The 25,295-nt window shown below is 47.2% G+C and overlaps 1 protein-coding gene across 1 annotated transcript in view; it reads left to right on the top strand.

Moving 5' to 3' along the window:
- Positions 1 to 6,003: 6,003 nt before the first annotated feature.
- LOC146341861 (vomeronasal type-2 receptor 26-like) overlaps positions 6,004 to 25,295 on the top strand; it is a 38,591-nt gene continuing 19,299 nt past the window's right edge. Inside the window, exons 1-2 of the mRNA XM_084807711.1 lie at positions 6,004 to 6,091; positions 24,426 to 24,594. Coding sequence (XP_084663837.1) covers positions 6,004 to 6,091; positions 24,426 to 24,594 — 257 coding nt within the window. The remainder of the gene's footprint in view (positions 6,092 to 24,425; positions 24,595 to 25,295) is intronic.

The raw sequence follows: 25,295 nt of genomic DNA, 5'->3' as shown, positions 1-25,295 counted from the left end.
TATCATGGCTAATGCAGGGACGCTTTTTGCATCCCTGCGGAGGCCGTGATAGGCTACGTAAATATTTATGTAGCCTATCATGGCAGGCCAAAAACAACAACAACAGCGTATGCAAATGGTGGCGGCTATGGTGGCTGCCATTTCCATTCCCTATTTTTCGCCATTTTATTCTACGTAAATATTTACATAGGCTATTACGGTGAAAAAAAAAGGGGAATGCAAATAGTGCCCACTACACTATTTGTGTCCCCTTTTTTTCACCATAATAGCCTACGTAAATATTTATGTAGGATAAAACGGCGAAAAATATGGAACGCAAATGGTGGCCGCCATAGCCGCTGCCATTTGTGTACGCGTGTTTTTTTTTTTTGCTTGCCGTGATAGGCTATGTAAATACTTACGAAGCCTATCACGCCCTCCACAGGGACGCAAAAGGTGTCCCTGCATTAGTCATGATAGGCTACGTAAGTATTTACGTAGCCTATCACGGCTATGATCAGGAAGTGAATGGCGGCCTCAGGGCGGTCGCCATTCACAAGTCAGCATGGACAGCAGCAGGTAAGTGCTCCATTTCATGCGTCTTTTGTGGGTTGGGGGCTCCGTTCCACGTGCCTTTCGTGGGGCAGGGGGGCGGGGGCTTCGTTCCACCATGGATTTTGGGGGGCCGAATGCACTGGCATTCGGCCTCACTGATATCCATGGCGGAATTCTCTGCCATCCCTATTCTATATACAATCCACAGTACATTCGCAACTTCAGAAGTCTGCCCCCTGCCCCCGATGTGCACAAGTCAGTATTGTCCCTGTAAAAGTAAGGAGCAACACTTTTCTCATTTGAGTATACACTGGGAGAGAGGATTGAGTGGAAAGGGGTTGCAGGTGCTCACATTTGCCTGTATCATGTAGGGGCCACTGCAACGCACCCACCCCCTTACCCGCTGCTGCCCATCTCCTTAGGCATCGCTGAGATGCAGAGCTGAGCATGGCTTGGCTCTGTTTCTCACCTGCCCGTCACATGCTGTCCATTTGCTCACTTTTCCCCACCTGCCTGCGTTCCATCTCCACAGCCGATTTGCCTGGAAGCGGCAACTACAGAGCAGAATGGAGCAAAGCACTGGTTCCAATCCCATTGTAAAGCACTGCCAGGGAAATCAGTGGTGGAGGTGGGAGCAGGCAAGAAGGAGAAATAGAGATGGATGTGGCAGCAGATGCAGCCAAAGTGCCAGAGGGGAGAGGGTGGGGCAATGCTGTTCTACTGTGCTTGCAGCCTCTCACAGGGTTGTGCTGTGCAGGCAACTAATAGCAGAATGGCAAAGAGGTGGGATGACACCCCATCTTTGTCACTGGCATCGTCATCATTACCACACCCCCAGCAACCACCCACACAAAGCAGCTCATTGCACCACAGCAGAAGTACATGGGCAGGGGGTGGCGGTTTGATCGTGAGACATGAAAACAATAGTGCATTTTCCCCTTACAGAAATATCATGGAATTTCATGGGGAAAACAGGAGAAGGTGTGGGACAGCTGCTGGAGGACAATGATGTTGTGTATTGCACACAGGAAATTGCATAAATGGAGGATGACAATCGCACAAAAAATGCCCATGTGGAGAAGCTCCATGTCACCACTGGAGTCTAAGGTCATGGAAATATCACTCTGGCAGAAAAACAATTTTGAAACAAATCACTACCTATTTGACAAAGTATGTGTGTGAAAGTAGGGATGTACAAAAGCCACTTACCTGTTTGCGGATTATGTTTATTGTGGGGGGGGAGGCGTTCTGTACCTCCCCCTGGAATCCTGGACGGGGAGGGGAGGCACTCTGTTCCTCCCCCCCGGAAACCTCCGAGGCCAGTTGTGCTCTGCAGCAGCTCCACGGAGCAGCCGGCCAGCCTCAGCCAGGCCAGAGCCATCCGCAGCCGGATTTCTGGCCACGGAGGGCTCTGGGTAAAAAAACAAAAAACAAAACTGCGTACGCAAATGGCGGTGGCTACGGCCGCCACCATTTGCATTCCTTATTTTTTCCCTCTTAATCTACGTAAATATTTACGTAGACTATGACGGCGAATATCAAGGGGAACGCAAATAGCGTAGCGGGCGCTATTTGCATCCCCTTTTGATTCCCCGTTTTAGCCTACGTAAATATTTACGTAGGCTAAAACGGGGAATCAAAAAGGGATGAAAATAGCACCCGCTACGCTACTTGCGTTCCCCTTGATTTTCGCCATCATAGCCTACGTAACTATTTATGTAGACTAAGACGGGCAAAAATAAGGAATGCAAATGGCGGCAACCGTAGCCGCCGCCATTTGCGTATGCGGGTTGTTTTTTTATTTAACCCACCCAGCTGTGATAGGCTACATAAAGATTTACATAGCCTATCACCTTGGGTTTTTTTTTTTTTACAAGAACAAGAGTGGAAATGGTGGCGGTGGCGGCCGGTCAGAAGACCAGCCGCCGCCGCAGCTGAAGCTGCCACCAGAGCCGCCGCCACCCGGAAGATCCGCCCCAGGTGAGTCTTGACCCAGGGGGGGATCTGCGGGGGGGGGCGGGGGGCAGGCCGTTCCGCCACAGGTTTTGGGGGCCGAATGCACCAGCATTTGGCCTAACTGAGATCCGTGGAGGAATTCTCTGCCATCCCTATGTGAAAGTATGTGAAAAAAATACATTTTCCAAGACCAATGTGAGAAAAGGAGCCTAACGTTTTTACTTCAGCCCCCAATGGACACTAGTTTTGTACTTCTTGATGTACATTCTTTTGGTGGTTGGGCTGCCACATCTATAGGGATGTCAGAGAATTCTGCCATGGATCCCAGGAAGGCTGAATTCCAGTGAATTCGGCCCCCTGGAATCTGTGATGGAATGAAGCAAACCCCCCCCCCATGAAATGGGTCTGGAACAGAGCCTACCTTGTGTCAGCCGTCCGGTGCTCCACAAAAGGCAGCCCCATCTGTGGCCACCATTCGCATTCATTGCAGCTTGAGATCGATACACATATGATCAAGGAACACCTAATTACTTTGAATGAGTCCAAATCTCCAGGGCCAGATGAACTGCATCCTAGAGTAAAAAAGGAACTGGCAGAACCTCTGTCTATCTTTGAGAAACCATGGAGGACGGGTGAAGTGCCAGATGACTGGAGGAGGGCTAATGTTGTCCCTATCTTCAAAAAGGGTAAAAAGGAGGAACCTGGGAACTACAGACCAGTCAGTCTGACATCAATCCCTGGGAAAATTCTGGAGCAGATGATAAAGCAATCCATGTGTAAGCACCTCAAATCTGATCTCATTTTTTGATCAAGTAACCTCCCTTGTGGACCGTGGGAATGCTGTAGACATCATATACCTCAATTTCAGCAAAACTTTTGACAAAGTGCCCCATGATATCCTGATGAGCAAACTAGCTCAAAGTGGGCTAGATGAAACAATGATCCAAAGGATCCACAGTTGGCTGCAGAATCAGACTCAAAGAGTGCTTATCAATGGGATCTTCTCCAACTGGGGAGAGGTAACGAGTAGGGTACCCCAGGGCTCAGTCCTGGGCCCAGTGCTCTTCAGCATTTTGATTAATGACTTGGAAGAGGAGGTGCAGGGAATGCTGATCAAATTTGCAGATGACACAAAATTGGGTGGGATAGCTAATACTTTGGAAGACAGAAACAAAATTCAAAGTGATCTTGATAGACTGGAGTGCTGGGCAGAAAACAACAGAATGACATTTAATCGGGATAAATGCCAAGTTCTGCACCTAGGAAAAAGAAACCAAAGGCAAGGTTACAGGATGGGGGATATGTGGCTCAACAACACTACAAGCGAGAAGGATCTTGGCATCGTTGTCGATCACAAGCTGAATATGAGCCAACAATGTGATGTGGCTGCAAAAAAGGCAAGTGCTCTTTTGGGCTGCATTAATAGAAGCATAGCTTCCAAATCCCGGGAAGTACTAGTTCCCCTCTACTCAGCACTGGTTAGGCCTCATCTGGAGTACTGTGTCCAGTTCTGGGCACCACACTTTAAGAAGGATGCTGACAAACTGGAGAGGGTTCAGAGGAAGGCAACAAAGATGATCAGGGGACTGGAAACAAAGCCCTGTGAAGAGAGACTGAAAGAACTGGGCAGGTTTAGCCTGGAGAAGAGAAGACTGAGGGGAGATATGATAGCGGTCTTCAAGTCCTTGAAAGGTTGTTACAGAGAGGAAGGACAGGATCTCTTCTCAATCATCCCAGAGTACAGGACACGAAATAATGGGCTCAAGTTACAGGAAGCCCGATTCTGGTTGAACATCAGGAAAAACTTCCTAACTGTTATAGCAATACAACAATGGAACCAATGACCTAGGGAGGTGGTGGGCTCTCCCACACTGGAGGCGTTAAAGACAAGGCTGGACAGCCATCTGTCAGGGATGCTCTGACTTGGATTCCTGCATTGAGCAGGGAGGTTGAACTCGATGGCCTTGTAGGCCCCTTCCAATCCTACTATTCTATGATTCTATGATTCCGTCGAATGGCCATGATAGGCTACATAAGTATTTATGTAGCCTATCTAGGGATGTCAGAGAATTTCTCCACGAATCTCGGGAAGGCTGAATGCCAGCGCATTCAGCCCCCCGAATTGGTGGAGAAACAGTCTGCCCCCCCACCCCCCTGGGACAGGACTTACCTTGCTTGAATGTCCCTGGCGGTGGCGGTTCCGGCGGCGGTTCGGCGGCGGTTCGGCGGCGGTCCGGTGGCAGCGGCCGGTCTTCCGACCGGCTGCCACTGCTGCCATTTCCAAGTAAAAAAACCAACAACAAACAAACGTGATAGGCTACATAAAGATTTACATAGCCTATCACGGCTGACTTTGGAAAAAAAAAGCGCGTACGCAAATGGCAGCGCCCATGGGCGCTGCCATTTGCATTCCTTATTGGGCACGTGTAGTCTACGTAAACATTTATGTAGACTATGGCAAAAATAAGGGCAATGCAAATAGCGTTGCCCTTATTTTCGCCGTAGTCTACGGAAATGTTTACGTAGACTACACGTGCCAAAATAAGGAACGCAAATGGTAGCGCCCATGGGCACCCCCATTTGCGTACGCGTTTTTTCTTTAATTCAGCCATGATAGGCTACGTAAACATTTACGTAGCCTATCATGGCTGACTGCAGGGACGCAAACGCCATTTGCGTCCCTGTAGGAGACGAGGTTTTGCGGCCGGAGGGACAGAGCGCCTCCCCCCGGCCAGAATTTCGGCGGGAAGGGAAGGGGTGCCTCCCCCCCGGCCAGAATTTTGGTGGGGGAGGGACAGAGCACCTCCCCCCCGGCCAGAATTTCAGGGGGAGGGACGGAGCGCCTCCCCCCCACCGCGAAGCAAGCTTCAGGATCAGGTAAGTGACTTTCGTCCATCCCTAAGCCTATCACAGCAATAGGCAGGAATGCAAGTGGCGGCCGCTGTAGCAGCCGCCATTTGCACCCCTGTCTTTTGCCATGATAGGCTACATAAATATATATGTAGCCTATCACGGCAAAAGACAGGGACGCAAATGGCGTCGGGTACGGCGGCCACCATTTGCATCCCTGTGCCGCCCAGTGGCTGGATGTCCGGCTGTTGGTGGCCCCGGCCAGCGGCTCTGCAGAGTAGCCATGGAGCGGAGCTGGCTGGGGAGAATTTCGGGGGGAGGAATGGAGCGCCTCCCCCCCACTGTGAATGACCCCACGAGGAACGAGGTAAGGGATTCATATATCCCTACACATCTATCACCTAATACTGCCTTGGGAACGTATGGTTATCTTAAAAGGCTGCAGCCACACTGGCTTCTGCCTGGATGGCTGCACAAATAATAGGTTAAAGGCTCAGCCTAGACACCTGCCACCTTCTCATGCTCCATTGCTTTAATGTGAGCCATTTCAGATTGAAATGCCAATTTCAGATGGGAAGAGAAGAGGACAGTTCCTATCTTCTAAGTCAACAGGAAAAGATTACTGAATTTTTAGAGACATTAGGATTCAAAGATGCCAACACCATGGCAACACCTATGGGAACAGACCTTCTCAAGAAGGAAGATGAAAGTGAACTTATGCCAAACAACAGCAAGCAAAGAGCAGCAGTAGGTAAACTCCTGTACTTAACCACTACTACCAGACCAGACATAGCAACTGCTGTAGGAATCCCAAACAGAAAAACTGGTTCACCCACTGAAAGGGACTGGGTCACTGTTAAAAGAGTGGGTAGATAGGTGAAAGGGATGACGGACTTTAAACTAAAATTGCCAACTAGTAGCAATCACTCCCCCTTCATGGATCACTGCCTTGTTGTGGCGAAGGGGCTTGCGTAACTCAGTGAAGCCATAAGCTATGCTGTGCAAGGCCACCCAAGACAGACAGGTCATGGTGGAGAGTTCTAACAAAATGTGGTCCACTGGAGAAGTAAATGGCAACCCACTCCAGTATTCTTGCCAAGAAAACCCCATGGAATGTATCACAAGGCTAAAAGATATGATGCTGTTGCAGAACTCAGAGTCAGAGAGACCACGGAGTGAAGGAAAAAGAGTTTTTCTTTATTTAACACGCGGGCTTTATGGCTGGAATCACTTCCAAAGAGCCAAAAGCCCCGATTTACATCAGCACATTGTTTTTATAGATATTGTGACACATAGGAAACGGCTCCTCCTCTCCCTCCCGTGTGGGGTTGCAGTCCTCAACATTTCTTCTCCTAGCACCATTGTTTATCATATAAGAAATGGGTTATAGGGTAGCCCTGATAAGCAGAGTACAGCAGAAAACAGCAGAGAACATGATATACATATCACTATGACCTTAGCCTTTGTTGACAAGTTAAGAAATTCCTGTGTCTCGTCAGCTTACAAACATATATTTCAGAGAGCAAGAGCACAGCAAGAACATGAAGCATGAGACTGCATGAGGCTACTTAGTCTGACTCCCGATATGGCTGCTACATTCCCCCCTTAAATGCATAATTTCATTACAGTTATAGCATTTCTGATAAGCGAATGCTCATAATAGTCTGCAAAGCACAATACAAAACCTTTTATAACAGACATATCACTTAACCTCCTGTTGGGCTATTAGAGCGTAGAGGGTGGCAGTTCTACTAGCTGAGACATAAACCAGATTGATTAAACAGCGCATAAGACAAGGAATGCAAAGGCATAACAGTATCCCCATTAATATCACTGGTAAAATCAGAATAAACAATGCTTTGAGCCAGCTGAGATTAGGAAGCCAAGAGGTCAACTAATCGAGCCAATCATGTTGTCCTATTGCTATGTCAGCCACTATATGGTGCAGATTGTTGATCTGTTCATCTACAGCATTACTATTATCAGTTAAATTAAAACAGCAAAGCTTTTGGTGCGTCTCACAACCCAGATGATCAAGAAGGAAGAGGTAATCTATACCAGCTCTATTTTCTAAAACAGCACCTCTTAATTCACGCAACTCTTTATTTAATAATGACAATGCTCGTGAGGTGGCATTTATGCTCTTGGACAAGCTGCAAGCTAACCGGTTGATTTCCAGACCATCAGCCAAGGCTAGACCTGGAACTCCAACTAACGATACTGCCAGTGCCAATTTTTCTGAGTCAGAGTATAGCTGTAGGTGGCTATTACAATTTGCAGTTAGTTGGAGTGCTCTAGGCTGCCGTCGACAGATTTTCTCTGGCCATGGGGGAAGAATTGGCACCAGGCAACAGAAGAATTGGCACCCAAGGCAACATGGGTGGTTATCAGACAAGTTGGCTGGAATGAATGACCAGGTATGGGAACCACAGGTTCAAAACCATCCATGAGGCAGAAGTATACGTGCATAATTAAAAGATATGTTTTGAATTTCATTACAGTGGAAGGGGGGGCCAGGGATAGCTTTACATTTCCCAGAAGATTTTTGACAATTAATCATTCGTGCACAAGTGGCATTTGTTCCAGCTACGATGGGAGTACGTAGAGTGAACTCTGTAGGGGGTAAGATTTTCGTAACTATGCCCCAGTCAGAATTTTGGGAATAAGTCAAGTTTATATTAAAATTGCTTAACATAGTCTCGTTTCAGGATGCTTACAGACAGGCAAGAGCTAATAAGCCTGTTTGCAGGTATATCTTTTGGTAAACAAAAATGCTTTACTCCAGTGATGTTAGCTAAGTGAAGCCAGTAATTATCAGCGAATCGCTGGGACAAACTTCCCCCTCCAGGGGCAGACCCCCCTTTTTCACACCTTATTAAGGAACTATAATACAACACCACTAACACTACAACATGCATATTTGATCTTCTTTGGGATCTGACCGCTGGGCAGCTATTCACCTGGCTAGCTGCAGTAGGGTCTAGTCCCCTTCTTCAATTCTCTCCAGTTGCAGGTCTGACCATACGCTGGGTGGGCGGTCTCCAGGTGCGCCCACAGTAGGGTCTAGCCTGAGTTTTCTTACTGTTTCTTTAGAATGACTTTTAAAGGCTTTTCAGCTACAGTCCACTTTCCCCTTTGCTTTCTTGACTCGTGTCTAATGTATCCAGGGTTTAACTCCAGCTACTTTTACAGCTATGGGGGTGGAAAGTATAACAGTTTTTGGTCCTCTCCATCTGGGAGTCAAAGGGTCATTTTTCCACTCTTTAACTTATACGTCATCTCTTGGTTGGAAAGGATGAACTTCTGTGATGGGAATTGGGGGCTTATTTTCTAAGACCCCGGATGGTTAACAAAGTGATGCTGGGCTTGAGGAACTTTGCCCAGTGTTTGGACTTCTTGTTTAAGGCTAACGTTTGCTTGCTCTTGATGCCGCTCCAGTGTCAATCATGAAGTCAATGTCACGGCCCCTCACAGTCAATGTCACGGCCCCTCTCAAGCTGTCTTCTCTCTCACCCGTTCTGGCTCCTTTGGTTTTCTCTTTTGTGTATTTGATTTATTTTATTTGGGCATTTATGCCACCAGTGTCCATCTTGTCCACACTGGGCACACTGGTTCTTTCTTAAGGATCCTCTGCCTCTGCTGGGTCTTCTTTCATTTTTTTGTCCACGTCTTCTTGGGCCTCTGGGTCGAGGGGGGTATACTGGCGATAGGCATCTAAAAGACGCTCCAAGTACGCTCTGGGGCCTCAGTGGCACCTTGCAGCACTTTAGACACTTTGGTCATATTAACTGACTTCTTCATACCTGCCTTCATGGCTTCTAACAGCAGGGTTTGATATTGGGTGAGGCGCTCTAGCCCTGCTTGTGTTTTGGGATTCCAGCAAGGGGGGGGGGGTTACTAGGGATGGGGGAGAATTTCTCCCCGAAACTTCGGGGGGCTGAGTGCCAACGCATTTGGCCCCCCGAAATCAGCTGTGAAATTCTCCGCCACCCCCCGCCTCCCCCCAGGATGGGACTTACCTTTCACGAATGTCCCTCCCGGCAGCGGGTCCCGGCAGCGGTTCGTCGGGTCTTTGTCTGGGGCGGGGGCAGCATTACAAGTGCAGTAAAAAAACCCCAACAACCCCGTGATAGGCTACGTAATGATTAACGTAGCCTATCATGGGTGACTTTGAAAAAAAAAAAAGCACGTACGCAAATGGCGGCCCCCATAGGGAGCCAGATTTGCGTTCCTTATTTGGTCCAAATAGTGTTGCCCTTATTTTCGCCGTAGTCTACGTAAATCTTTACGTAGATTACAGGGACCAAATAAGGAATGCAAATGGCAGCTCCCTATGGGGGCCGCCATTTGTGTACGTGCTTTCTTTTTTTTTCAAAGTCACCCATGATAGACTACGTGACGATTTACGTAGCCTATCACAGCTGACTTTGGAAATCTAGCCGTGATAGGCTACGTAAATCATTACGTAGCCTATCACGGGGGTGGGTTGTTTTTTTTTTTCGTGGCCGGGTAGATGGGGCACTTCTACCCGGCCTGAATTTCACTGGCGAGGGATGGGGTGCCTCCCGCCCGGCCTGAATTTCGGCCGGGCGAGGTGGGGCGCCTCCCCCCCCTTGCATGAACTTCGGGGGGAGAAGCGAAGCGCCTCCCCCCCACCGCGAAGCAAGCTTCGAGGACAGGTAAGGGACTTTCGTCCATCCCTAGGGTTTACTTACAAGGAGACTTTATTGAGTAACTTACAGCACACAGGCGTACCTAATGGGTGGATCAGACAGCTTTTCTGAACCACGAGCCATTGGGCTAAATGGGTTTCATACCATACATGTTACCTATGAGGCAGCACAACACTAGCAAGCATTTTCAGCATAGGCTAGAAGTGTTTGGTTCTCAGGCACAGCTTCCTGTAAACAAACTTCGCTTCCCAGGCAAAGTGCTTGATAACACTTTTATTCATTAGTATGGGAAGAGAAATCTCTCTCTCTTTCTTTTGCTTTCTTTTTCTTGTTGATCTGCCTGTATTGCAGATCATGTTTCAAACTTTTTACATAAAACTTTCCGTTCCATGCACCAGCCTTGTCTCCTTATTTGTCTTTTTTGCAAGTTAAACTCACTTACTTAAATCTTTCCTACACTAGTCCCAATGACGCACATTTTGGATAGGCTCTTCTTCTCCTTCTAGTTACATTTTTTTCATCTTAAAGAACTATTACATTATTGTGGCTACTTTACCACCAGGTAATAAGCTCTAGGCACAATCAGCTGCTTCCAATTCACCCTGGGGGCAACTATGGCCATGCTTCTTTTCTACAAATGTTCTTTCTCTTTGCCTCTTGCCTTCTCTTTCTTCTTTTTTTCCCCCTTCTCTGTCTGCCAATTTCTCTATTTCTCTGTCTTTTCTACTTGTCTCTATCTTTCTCTACTTGTCTTTGTCTTTCCTCTTGTCAACCATTGGGAACCACACTCAGTATCATTTGGAGTTGCAACTAACACTAATCTGCAAATATCACATATATTTTATGATAACTAAGAAATCATAAAATATACACAACAAACTTTTTTTCAATTTAACACAATGAATGGAAAACACTTTTTGCATGGTAAGGCATGATGGAGCAGATCTAGCAATCATACTGCTCCTCTGGCTGCATGCTCAGGGCCCATCAAAATCAAGGGATGGGCATACTCACACACGCAAAGTGTTCTAGGTCACCATTTTTGCATCCGCAACTCTATGCTGCATGAGTTCTAGCAGAAGGAAATCTAAAATTCATAGATCAAACTCAGCCTGTTGTACACTGAGCTGACTACAAACACAGACACACAGTCTACAGCAATGAGAGTTCCAGTTTTTGAAAAGCCTCACAGCACTGTGAAAAGGGGGGGCTCTCGGGGCTATCTATCACTAGACAAGCTAGCCAGGGATTTATAATATCACACACACACCTTTTTTTCTTCTCTTCCCCTTCAACCTGGTACACGAAAGCAAAGTGCCGAAACTCAGGACACTGGGGGGTGATGGGCATCGCCTTATACTTGCATTTTTCAGGCAGCCATTAATCTTCTTCGGGGAGGCGGTGGGGTGATTTGCAGGACTTCAAAGGCAAGCTTCTCAGTTTGTTTGTATTTGTAAATCCCAAGCTCAAAACAGGACACAATGAGGTACAGGGCAGCCAATTCATTCTGCCTTGGGACCGTCCTATGGCACACTTTCCACTCGAAGAGGGGTCTAGCCTGTGCCCTGGGGGCTGATTCTTCACCTTTACTCCATTTTGCGCATTTATCTTCTGGGTCTTCATTTTCAGTTTCCATTTCTTAGGGATTTCATCCCAATTAGGCGAGGTGATGATGTTGCACAACTCAGAACGTTGTGGGCAATTTTCCTGCCCCCCCCGGCGCACTAGGCTAATGGCTACTTCTTCGGCCTCACATCCCCACGCTTCGTTAAAAGCCAGGCTGTCCTGCAACATTTCTATAATTAACAGCCTCAGATCTTGTTTTTTTTTTTATTCCTCTCAGCTCGGCCTTGAGCTTTTTTGCTGTTTCCTCTCCATTCTGAAACCTTTAAAAAATATATATTTTCCCTTTTTTTTTAACATACATCTCAAGGGGGTGCAAGTCTTGCTTCCCCCACCTCTATGGGGGAGCCTCCCACTTAAGATGAAGATGGACACAAAGAGGGAAGGGGATTGGTCAGCGAGTAAGGGGTCTCACTGAGCGGCACAAGAGGAATTTTTACACCACACACTTTGCTACTGGCCTGGGCACCCGGACGGTCAACAGTATGCAACAGAAACCACAGTAGCCACTCACACAATCATCAATTTCACCACTTCATTCATATGTCCCTGCCACGCACTTTCCCAATTTTCCACTAGAGCGAAGCAGTTTCCTCAGCGCCTTGCTGAGTATTAGTGCCTGCTCGGGGGAGTGATCAAGTCCCCCCTCCACCCCCAATCGGGTGGGTCACTTTTTGTATACGTATACTAACACTGACCTTCGTCATAAGGCAGGGCCCTCTTTTTTTCTGCCCAGTGGCCTTTATTCTAAAGGCGGGCCCACTTTGTACTCCATATACTTGCCTTTCTCCTGAAGGCTTCCAATGTGGGTTTCAACTCAATTGCAGCTGCAGTATGGGCAGGGCTCAAGTTCCTTCCTCCACTTCCCAAGGTTCTCTTGCCGCTCACAGCCGTTCGGGCAGGCTCAGCGCAGGCTTTCTCCTATTCACCCAACAAAAAGGTCGGAGGCACAAGAAAGGGAGGCGTGCGCAGAGCCCTCCCTCCTGGTGCAGCGATTAAGAGCAGGCAACTGCCACCTCTTTGTCTCAGAGCCTGCCACATCCAAGTCACAGCACCATTTATGTTGCAGAACTCAGAGTCAGAGAGACCATGGAGTGAAGGAAAAAGAGTTTTTCTTTATTTAATGCACGGGCTTTATGGCTGGAATCACTTCCAAAGAGCCAAAAGCCCCGACTTACATCAGCACATTGTTTTTATAGATATTGTGACACATGGGAAACAGCTCCTCCTCTCCCTCCCGTGTGGGGTTGCAGTCCTCAACATTTCTTCTCCTAGCACCATTGTTTATCATACAAGAAATGGGTTATAGGGTAGTCCTGATAAGCAGAGAACAGCAGAGAACATGATATACATATCACTATGACCTTAGCCTTTGTTGACAAGAGAAGAAATTCCTGTGTCTCGTCGGCTTACAAACATATATTTCAGACAGCAAGAGCTCAGCAAGAACATGAAGCATGAGACTGCATGAGGCTACTTAGTCTGACTCCCGATATGGCTGCTACAATGCCGCATGCCAGAAGACGAGCCCCTCAGATCGGAAGGTGTCCAATATACTACTGGGGAAGAACAGAGGGAATTTCCAAGTAGCACCAGAAAGAGTGAAGCAGCTGGGCCAAAGCCAAAAGGACACTCAGCTGTGGATGTGTCTGGTGGTGAAAAGAAAGGCCGATGCTGTAAAGAACAATATTGTTTAGGAACCTGGAATATAAGATCAATGAATCAAGGTAAGCTCTATACAGTCAGTAAAAACAAGGCCTGGAGCTGACTGTGGCTCAGATCATGAGCTTCTTATCACAAAATTTCAGCTTAAATTGAAGAACGTAGGGAAAACCACTAAACCATTCAGGTATGACCGAAATCATATCCCTTATGAATAAACAGTGGTGGTGAGGAATAGATTTAAGGGATTAGACCTGATAGACAGAGTGCCTGAGGAACTATGGACGGAGGTCTGTAACGTTGTTCAGGAGGCAGCAACTCCATCCATCCCAAAGAAAAAGAAATGCAAGAAAGCAAAGTGGCTGTCTGATGAGGCTTTACAAGTAGCTGAGGAAAGAAGGGAAGCAAAAAGCAAGGGAGAAAGGGGAAGATATACCCAACTGAATGTAGAGTTCCAGAGAATAGCAAGGAGAGACAAGAAGGCCTTCTTAAATGAACAATGCAAAGAAATCAAGGAAAACAATAGAATGGGAAAGACTAGAGATCTCTTCAAGAAAATCAGAGATATCAAGGGAACGTTTTGTGCAAAGACAGGCATGATAAAGGACAAAGAAGGCAGGGACCTAACAGAGGCGGATGAGATTAAGAAGAGGTGGCAAGAATACACAGAAGAACTATACAGGAAAGATCTGAATGTCCCTGATAGCCATGAGAGTGCGGTCACGGAACTTGAGCTGGACATCTAGAGAGTGAAGTCAAGTGGGCCTTAGGAAGCATTAGTAACAACAAAGCTAGCAGAGATGACAGTATTCCAGCTGAGCTTTTAAAAATCCTACAAGATGATGCTGTTAAAGTGCTGCATTCAATATGCCAACAAATTTGGAACATTCCACAGTGGCCACAAGACTGGAAAAATTCAGTTTACATTCCAATTCCAAAGAAGGGTAACGCCTACGGATGGGGGAGAATTTCTCCCTGAAACTTCGGGGGGTCGAGTGCCAACGTGTTCGGCCCCCCAAAGTAGTTTCGGGGACAAATTCTCCGCACCCCCCCACACCCCCCCTGGGACGGGACTTACCTTTCCCGAATGTCCCTCCCGGCGGCGGGTCCCGGCGGCGGTTCGTCAGGTCTTCGTCAGGGGCGGGGGCAGCAGCCGGACTTTCGACCGGCTGCCACCGCCTCCATTCCAATAAAAGTAAAAAAAAAAAAACACGCCCCCGTGATAGGCTACGTGACGATTAACGTAGCCTATCATGGCTAGATCTGCAAAGTCAGCCATGATAGGCTACGTTAATTGTCACGTAGCCTATCACGGGTGACTTAAAAGGAAAAAAAAAAGTGCGTATGGCTAATGGCGACCCCCATAGGAAGCCGCCATTCACGTTCCTTATTTGGTCACTGTAGTCTATGTAAAGATTACGTAGACTACGGCAAAAATAAGGGCAACGCTATTTGTGTTGCCCTTATTTTCGCCGAAGTCTACGTAAAGATTTACGTAGACTACAGCGACCAAATAAGGAACGCGAAGGGCAGCTCCCTGTGGGGGCCGCCATTTGCGTACACGCTTTTTTTTTTTTAAGTCACCCATGATAGGCTATGTGATGATTAACATAGCCTATCACGGCTGACTTTGCAGATCTAGCCGTGATAGGCTACGTTAATCGTCACGTAGCCTATCACGGGAGCGTTTTTTTTTTTAACTTTTTATTTCGCGGCCGGGTGAGGCGCCTCCTCCCCAGCCTGAATTTTGGCCGGGCGAGGCGGGAAGCCTCCCCCCCCGGGCCTGAATTTTGGCCGGGCGAGGCGGGAAGCCTCCACCCCCAGCCTGAACTTTGGGGGGAGCAGCGAAGCACCTCCCCCCCACTGCGAAGCAAGCTGCGAGACCAGGTAAGTGGCTTTCGTGCACTCCTAGCAACGCCAAAGAGTGTTCAAACTACCACACAATTGCACTCATTTCACATGCCAGCAAGGTGATGCTCAAAATCCTACAAGCTAGGCTTCAGCAGTATGCGAACCGAGAACTACCGCAAGTACAAGCTGGGTTTCGAAGAGGCAGAGGAACTAGAGATCAAATTGCCAACATTCGGTGGATCATGGAGAAAGCAAGGGAATTCCAGAAAAAACGTCTATTTCTGCTTCATTGACTATGCTAAAGCCTTTGATTGTGTGCATCACAACAAACTGTGGCAAATTCTTAAAGTGATGGGAGTACCAGACCACCTTACCTGTCTCCTGAGAAACCTGTATGAGGGTCAAGAAGCAACAGTAAGAACCAGACATGGAACAACCGATTGGTTCAACATTGGGAAAGAAGTATGACAAGGCTGTATATTGTCACCCTTCTTATTTAATTTATATGCAGAGTACATCATGAGAAATGCCAGGTTGGATGAATCATAGGTCGGAATTAAGATTGCCGGGAGAATTATCAACAACCTCAGATATGCAGACGATACCACCCTAATGGCAGAAAGCAAAGAGGATCTAAAGAGCCTCTTGTTGAGGGTGAAAGAGGAGAGTGCAAAAGCTGGTTTGAAACTCAACATTAAAAAAACGAAGATCATGGCATCTGGCACCATCACTTCCTGCCATATATAAGGGGAAGAAGTGGAAGCAATGACAGATTTTACTTTCTTGGGCTCCAAGATCACCGCAGATGGTGACTGTAGCCATGAAATTAAAAGACACTTGCTCCTTGGGAGGAAAGCTATGGCACACCTAGACAGCATAGTAAGAAGCAGAGACATCACCTTGCCGACAAAGGTTCATATAATCTAAGCTATGGTTTTCCCAGTAGTAATGTATGGCTGTGAGAGCTGGACTATAAGGAAGGCTAGCACTGAAGAATTGATGCTTTCGAAATGTGGTGCTGGAGAAGACTTTTACAAGTCCCCTGCCTGCAAGGAGGTCAAATCAATCAATCCTGAAGGAAATCAACCTTGAGTGCTCATTGGAAGGACAGATACTGAAGCTGAAGCTCAAATATTTTGGCCACCTAATGTGAAGAGAAAACTCACTGGAAAAGACCTTGAAGCTGGGAAAGATTGAAGGCAGAAGGAGAAAGGGATGGCAGAGGATGAGATGGCTAGATAGCATCACCAATGCAATGAATATGAACTTGAGCACACTCCGGGAGAGAGTGGAGGACAGGAAGGCCTGGCGTGCTATGGTCCATGGGGTCACGAAGAGTCGGACACGACTTAACGACTGAACAACAAGAACAAGCAAACACTCACTAGGAATCTTGATCCAGAGGCCTGGGGATGAACATGGGAACTCTTTTGTATGCATTCCTCCTTCAAGAAGGAAATGGCATCTTTAAAATCTAGTCCAGCTCTCCCATTCAGGACAGAGATAAAACCTCCAAAACTCTCTCCTAGAGATCCAATCAAAATTCCCAGTTTCTGATCACTAGTAGGGGTGGACGAAAGTCCCTTACCTGTCCTCAAAGGATGTTCGCGGTGGGGGGAAGGCGCTTCGCTGCTCCCCCCGTGAAGTTCAGGCCGGGGGGGAGGCTTCCCGCCTCGCCCCGGCCGAAATTCAGGCCGGGGGGGAGGCTTCCCGCGAACTCGAAAGTTTAAAAAAAAAAAAGCCCCTTGATAGGCTACGTGACGATTAACGTAGCCTATCATGGCTAGATCTGCAAAGTCAGCCGTGATAGGCTACGTCAATCGTCACGTAGCCTATCACGGGTGACTTAAAAAAAAAAAAAGCGCGTATGCAAATGGCGGCCCCCATAGTGAGCCGCCATTCGCGTTCCTTATTTGGTCGCTGTAGTCTACGTAAAGATTTACGTAGACTACGGCGAAAATAAGGGCAACGCTATTTGCGTTGCCCTTATTTTCGCCGTAGTCTACGTCAACCTTTACGCAGACTACAGCGACCAAATAAGGAATGGGAATGGCGGCTCCCTATGGGGGCTGCCGTTATCCGTACGTGCTTTTTTTTTTTTTTTAAAGTCACCCGTGATAGGCTACGTGACGATTGACGTAGCCTATCACGGCTGACTTTGCAAATCTAGCCGTCATAGGCTACGTTAATCGTCACGTAGCCTATCAGGGGGCATTTTTTTTTCTTTTATTGGAATGGCGGCGGCGGCAGCTGGTCGAAAGACCGGCTGCCGCTCCCGCCCCGCTCGAACACCCACCGAACCGCCGGCTGGACCCGCCGCCGGGAGGGACATTCGGCGAAGGTAAGTCCCGTCCCGGGGGGGGTGCGGGGGGCGGGGGGGTGCAGAGGATTTCTCCCCGAAACTTGTTTGGGGGGCCGAACACGTTGGCACTTGGCCCCCCGATGTTTTGGGGAGAAATTCTCCGCCATCCCTAATCACCAGTGAATGCCAATCCAGTCAGTTTTAGACTTTTAGTTTATCAAAAATTGTGATCAAATCTGTTATAGGTCTCTCAAAATGTCTTCTGGATTCAAGCCTCAGGGTACACATTTCTCAGTTCCAGATGGTCTGACTCTCAGGACCTGTAAATCCTGGGGGCAAACATTCCTTGGCATGTTTTAGAGTTTTTACATGAATCAGCTGATCATCATCGAATGCATCATAAATAAAAGCCTTTGCTATTGCTTCTCTCTCTCCAGCTTCATCTACAGCTCTTGGTTATAGATGTAGTTGATTTTTTGTATTGCTCTCTTAGACCATATTTGCTTCTAAGGCAACCTGGTTTTCCATTACTCAGAGTTGTGGCTATTCAGTTTTGGTAATCTTCCAAAGAAACCTCCATTCGTCCTTGTGTGTGTTTCCACTAGGGATGGTGGAGAATTCCACCACGGATTTCAGTGAGGCCGAATTCGCCCCCCAAAACCCATGGTGGAACAGCCTCCCCCCCGCCCCCCCACGGATTCTCCCCTGGGATGAAGCTTACCTGGGACGGATGTTCCGGTGGCTCTGGCGGCGACTCTGGCGGTGGTGGCTGGTCTTTCGACTGGCTGCCGCGGTCGCCATTTGTGTCTGCTGTTTGCCATGATAGGCTACGCAAGTATTTATGTAGCCTATCACGGCAAGCAACCCCCCCCCAAAAAAAAACAGCAGGAAAAAAAGGGACCGCTAATAGCGAAGTGGGAGCAATTTGCTTTACCCTTCTTTTTTTTTGCCATAATAGCCTACGTAAATATTTATGTAGGTTAAAATGGTGAAAAATAGGGGTGTCATAGCCGCCACCATTTGCGTACGCTGTTTTTTTTTGCTTGCCATGATAGGCTACGTAAATACTTACGTCACCTATCACAGCAGCTATGGCGGCTGCCATTTGCGTCCACAGCAGCCCTTTCCGCAGCTGGAACTCCGGCTGTGGACAGCCGTGGTCGGCTGCTCTGCGGAGCCGCCGTGGAGCGGAGCCGGCCCGGCAGGATTCCGCGGGGGAGGACCAGATTGCCTCCCCCCCCCATTGAGGATTCTGGGGGGAGGGATGGAGTGCCTCTCCCCCCACCGCAAATCACATCCGTGAAAAGATAAGTGATTTTCGTACATCCCTAGTTTTCACGCTATCGACTTCACATTGGTTGCAACTTTGTAAATCCAAATGTGGCTTGGAGGCAGTCTGACATTTCTTTGCATGTTTTGGAAACTTTTACATAAATTAGCTGGTCATCATCTAATGCATCACAAATAAAAGTAGGGCTGTGCATTGCTTTTATCCACATCCTGAATAACACAATGAAGCGGGCTGCTTTGGAGGTGCCTCGGCGTGATCCGAAGCAAATCAGAACAGCACCGAGGTACCCTGAAGCTAAACAGCTTGTTGCCGAGCTGCCTCGTTCCACCTCAGTGATTCGTAGCTCTTCTGATGCCTTCTGTGCAGCCCAGATAGCCTGGCTCCAAATGTATCAACTTGAGAAAGGGAGGGGAGAGGAGGAGGAGGGGGAGGAAGGGGAGAGGAGGAGGAGGAGGAGAAGGGGGAGGCAGTGAGCTTTGGCAACTGGCAACTCTAGTTACCAAATTAGGGCTGAATGTAACCCAGCAATTTCCCATCAGTGATGGTATTGGTGGTGGGGATACTGGAGTGGAGAGATCAGCCTGCTTTTATTTTATTATGTGTGAGAGAGTGTGCACGCTGGTTAGGTGGTTTTGTCTTTTCTTAGAGAGTGATCTATATGTAGGGTTGGCGGAGAATTTCTCCCCGAAACTTCGGGGGGCCGAGCGCCAACGTGTTCGGCCCCCCGAACAAGTTTCAGGGAGAAATCCTCTGAACCCCCCTGCCCCCCGCGCCCCCCCCGGGACGGGACTTACCTTCGCCGAATGTCCCTCCCGGCGGCGGGTCCGGCTGGCGGTTCGGCGGGTGTTCGAGCAGGGCGGGAGCGGCAGCCGGTCTTTTGACCGGCTGCCGCCGCCACCTTTACAATAAAAGAAAAAAAAAATGCCCCCTGATAGGCTACGTAACGATTAACGTAGCCTATCACGGCTAGATCTGCAAAGTCAGCCGTGATAGGCTACGTAAATCGTCACATAGCCTATCACGGGTGACTTTAAAAAAAGAAAAGAAAAGTGTGTACGGATAATGGCGGCCCCCATAGGGAGCCGCCATTCGCATTCCTTATTTAGTCGCTGTAGTCTACGTAAATGTTTATGTAGACATTTGTAGACTATGGCAAAAATAAGGGCAACGCAAATAGCATTGCCCTTATTTTCGCCGTAGTCTACGTAAATTCTTTTGCCTAGCAAAAACAGAACAAAAACTAATTGGCCAAACTCAACTGTCTGAAATTTGGCAAGTGGAATCTCATCCCTGGGGATTGCATGGTCCCCATGTTTCATTTATTTATCATGACAACTGAAAAAGTTAGGGCTGTTTGTGTTTTCCATTGCAGGTCAATGGGAAAATGTCAAAAACAAATGATTTTGATGTCTGAATCTTTCTTCAGATCCGAAGCCAAAGTGATAGGGATGGGGTCCAAATCAGTCCCAAGTGAAGCGAGCCTGTTTTGAAAGGTCCGAATCGGCATCCGAAGCAAAGCGGGGGGTCCGTTCACAGCCCTAAATAAAAACTTTTGCTATTGCATCTCTCTCCAGCCATTTCTGAGCTTCATCTGCAGCTCCTGTTTCATTTTTATTTTTGTAATGCTCTCTGAGATGTTATCTGCTTCTCATACAACCTTGTTTTCCATTGTTCAAAGTTGTGGCTATTCAGTTTTGGTAATCTTCCAAAAATGAACTTGAGCACGCTCCGGGAGAGAGCGGAGGACAGGAAGGCCTGGTGTGCTATGGTCCATGGGGTCACAAATAGTCGGACACGACTTAACGACTGAACAACAATCTTCCAAAAAAACCTCCATTCATCCTTGATTAACTGTTGGGCCTGATTTCCTTCCATTTTATGGGGCAAACGTGAAATTATATTTTATCTAAAGCGTATATAGATTCTCTCCTGGTCATCTGTTGTTTTGTGAGAGTGTGTTTATGTGCGTGTGTTGGGGGGTGGGATTTGGGATATACAATTTTTGTTAAATCCATTTTCTATTTTCACAGGCATCTTTTATTCCATCCTCTACTTATTGATGGAATCAGGGGTGGTTTTTTTTTTTTTTTCATTCCTGTTTGCCCTTCAACAAATTTCTTCCCTCCTCCATTCCATTAAAAAAAAAAAAAAAGATTCACATGACTTGGAAAAACCTGGTCTGCTGTGGAATCTGAAAGTCAGATTCATAGAAATACGAACTCATTGGAATCTGTTGCACATTTCTCCTAAATCTCTAGGTAGGATCACTGCATACTAAACTTTTCAGTTATATATAGGCACACAAGGAAACCTCTAGCCTTGAGCCAGTAATAACTGACCAAAGACTCCACAAGCCATTTTGTTGCGAGGGCATTCAGCTTTTCTCTTCCCACCCATCTTTCCTCTGTTTGATGAAAGTGTGTGTGTGTGTGTGTGTGTGTGTGTGTAGTTAAGAAGTTAAGACAAGCCTCTGCATTGTTTTGAAAAATGAGAAAAGTAACAACCCCTACATTCAAACTGTCCACAAACAAAGTCTTAAGAATTTTGCAGAACCTAGAAGAAGGGAAATCCCAACAAATGCAGACTAACCAGTTTGGAAACTTTTCAATCTATCAGAAGCACTAGGTAGAAGAATGTTTGGCTTCCTTTCCTTTCCTTTCCTTTCCTTTCCTTTCCTTTCCTTTCCTTTCCTTTCCTTTGGGAGAAAAGGCAGCCATTATTTCCCTCTCACAGTGCACTCTGAAAGTGCCAAGACCCACTTTGGGAAAACAAAGATCGTGGCAGTAAAGCATAACTGCATTGCCCATTTCCCAGTAGATTTGGGCTCTTGCCAGTCCACCATGCAGCTGCTTGGTGGGTTGGCAGGAGCCCAATTTTGCAGCTGCACATGAGGAAGACTCTCCTCATGTGTCTGTGTAGCCAGGGCAGCAGCATACACAGAAGGGGAACTGGGTGGCAATGCACCCTTCTGGTGGCAGGGCATCCATTGCGGGCCACTCATGCAGGGGGCCTCATAAGGCTCACAGCCTGTGTGTCACCCACCCCTGCTCTGGATTGATTTAGGGAAGTCAGTTTTATCTTGTTCTCCTCCTTGGAAGAATCAGATCCTCTTAGCCAACTAGGGATGGCGCAGATATCTGATTTTATTTGGGAATCCAGCAGAACGCCCCCTGCCTGCACCCCCAAGCCCTGCGTCAAGCCCCTGCCCCACTCTCCCCTGCCAGTGCTTGTTGAGCAATGTGCACTCACTCCAGCAGCCTCATCAAGCTCTATGGTGGTCACCATTGTTTGAAAAATAAAATGGCGATCCCCAAAATGCACATATTTGCAGATGTGCAAAATGCATATTTCTGCAAATGCAAATTTTTCTGAATGCACATGTTTGTGTATGAATGAATGTAGGGATGTATGAAAATCACTTACCTGTTCATGGATTATGTTTATGGAGGGGGGGGAGGCATTCCGTCCCTCCCCCCGGAATCCTGGACGGGGGAGAGGCACTCCATTCCTCCCCCCCAGAATCCTCCGCGGCCGGCTGTGCTCTGCGGCAGCTCTGTGGAGCAGCTGGCCAGGCCCAGCCAGGCCAGAGCCATCCGCAGCCGGATCTCCAACCGCGGAGGGCTCTGGGAAAAGAAACACAAAAAATCGCGTACGCAAATGGCGGCAGCTATGGCGCTGCCATTTGCGTTCCTTATTTTTGATGTCTTCATCTACGTAAATATTTACGTAGACTAAGATGGTGAAAATAAGGAGAATGCAAATAGTGTAGCGGATGCCATTTGCATACGCCTTTTTTTTTTTTTTTACCCAGACGTTTTAGGCTACATAAAAACTTACATAGCCTATCACATGTGTGCAAAAACAAAAAACAAAAAACTGCAAATGGCGGCGGTGGCAGACGGTCGGAAGACCAGCCGCTGCAGCCACCGCTGTAGCCGCCACCACCCGGAAGATCCACCCCAGGTAAGTCATGTCCCGGGGGGATCTGCGGGGGGGAGGGGGGCAGGCCATTCCACCACAGATTTCGGGGGGCCGAATGCACTAACATTCGGCCTCCCCGAGATCCGTGGCGGAATTCTCTGCCATCCCTACATGAATGTGCATTTTTGTGCATACGCAAATATGCACATTTGCAAAAATGTGCATTTCCTTGCATATGCAAATATGCTCATTTTTTCAATCGTCATTTTATTTTTTAAAAAATGGTGACTGTGTAGCTAAACGAGGCCACTGAGCTGAGTGCTGGCTGTCGCTGAGTGTGGGAGGAGATTGAGCATGGGCTGGGGCCTGGGGACTGGCAAGCAGGAGCAGGGGCTTGGTGGGCACCCAGAGAACCCAGAGATGGGTGGGTTTGCACATCCCTATAGCCAACAGAGTTTTTGTCATTGGCGGTACAAGATATCCTGCCACCTGAGGCAAAAGACATGTGCCACCATCACTCCCGGTGTCTCTGAAGTCATTTAACCCATGCCCTAGGAACATTTTTAAAGCATCATGACTCTCCCATACTCAGAGTATTCAACCGGAACCTTTCTTAAACTCCCCTCTGCTTTCATGCTACTTTGTTATACACTGGCCATCCTCAGAAGGTGACATGTCTCCTCCAGCAAAATTAGTTTGTTATCATCTTCTAAGTGATTGCTTCTTGTGTTGGCAATAAATGAATGTATACATAAATAACTGTGGTTCTGGCTTTCATGGCCACCAAAGCAGGATCCAGGCACTGGGTTTCTGAGGAAATGTACCCCTGGGTAGTGAGGCAGCTGCACAGCTACTGAGGGGTCCTTTCATGAAACCCCTGGACAGCCTAAGGCAAGGGTTTGGAGGGCCTAGCAACATCCTCTGAGCAGAACAACGTGGTCAAGGGAACACTCTGTGCCTGAGTCCCATCTGATAAAGACTCCTCCTCCTCCTTGACAGAAGGATGGCAGGACAGGCCTGTCATCTTTCACAGCCTGCTCGCCATTTCAGGAGTATTCTCAGCTTCCCTACTTGAGGAGGATCTGTTTAATTCATTGACAGAACTCAGGGTTAATAAAGAGGAAAAGCTGAAGGAGCACAGCATGCAGATAAACACAAGGTTCCTTGAGTAGATTTCCTCCCTGAGATTAGATCAGTCATGACATTCTCAAGCAGGCCACCCGAGTAGTCACGGATATACATTCGTAACGCCACGGCCTTTTGTTTCTAGTCAGTGTCATTTTATGCTATAAGTCTTTCCATACCCAAGCATTCTTTTGCTGTCTGACTATGTGACAGACAAAGCATCTGTTCAGAGGTGACAAACAGGCATTCCACAGGGAATCCCCAACTTCAAATTGGCAATCACTCTCCGTAGCAATTCCCAGAAGAACGGTCCTTAATTCCACTACTTGTGAACCCGCTGTGGAGTTCCACTAGCCATTAGCAAAAAGTAATACTAAATGCTGTGAGAGATATGATAAATACAGAGAGACTACGAATATAGAAGCTTCTAGCAGTCTGAGCTCTGTTACTTTACAGTTCAGATTTCAGGCCTATCAGCAGATGGAACAGCCATAAAACTCAGGCCAGTCTCTAAGAAATTCTAAAAAATCATTTAGATTAAAACAGGGGCATATGAATCTGCAGTGAAGAATTTTAGCAGAACTGAGGATGATCATCTTAGTAGTGCTGCTACTCTTACTTTTCCCTTACACCTTAGCAAATGGTCACACAGTTAAGTGCAGAGTCCACGATCCACACCCTCCGCTTCACGTGTATCATGAGCCAGGAGACTTCCTCATTGGCACCATTGTGTCTCAAGCCTTCATCTTCTCCAGCTCGATAGCCTTCAGCGAAGAACCCCCAGCACTGTTGCTTGAAGAACTTGCGTAGGGATGAAATTGTGTTCTTGTTTTCATTTTTCAAACAGGCTTTTTTTCCCTTTACATCCTCTGAAAATGGCATATTGCATTGAACTATAAAAAAGCTTATGGGATTTCTCAGTTTTAAAATACACTTTCTGTGCAGAGAAAAGAATACACCCTCTTTGATGCATTACATTTTCCAAAAGTTTGTTTTCCTTCCTTTTGTAAAATAAAAATAAAAATGATTTTTTCACAGTTCAAACTCTTTCCTCAGAGAATTTCTGTATCACACCAAGTTCCTCCATGGTTATTATAGCTTCATGTCCCTCCCTCTCTTCTTTGTGAATCTTGTCTTTACCAAGTAGTTTTAATAGGAGTTGTTATTTTGTTTTGCTTTTGTTTTTTCAAAAGAAATTACAAAAACACATCAATATTTGATTCAAAATCCCTCCCCAATCCCTCCCCCATCTCAAACAGTTTGGGATTCTCTTCTCCCCTCCTTTTTTTTTTCTTTTCTATTTCTATTCCTGGGTAATATATTAATTCACCCAGGTTCATTCCTTCATTGTCTTCTTTTCAAAAGTCCCACAAATTTCTATAAGCTTCTACCAAGCTCATTCTACTCGAATCTTTTTTTTTCATAAGGTCTATATATTTCTTCCAGACCTTCTTGAGGGTGTCTCTTTTCTTTATTCCTCTGTGCACTCTTAGCTTCTGTGTTAACT

The sequence above is a fragment of the Heloderma suspectum genome, chromosome 6 (genome assembly GCF_057233095.1).
Source record: "Heloderma suspectum isolate Gila_16-S chromosome 6, 16-S_ref, whole genome shotgun sequence".
NCBI classification, from domain to species: Eukaryota; Metazoa; Chordata; class Lepidosauria; order Squamata; family Helodermatidae; genus Heloderma; species Heloderma suspectum.
This window is presented reverse-complemented; position numbering and strand designations above follow the sequence as displayed.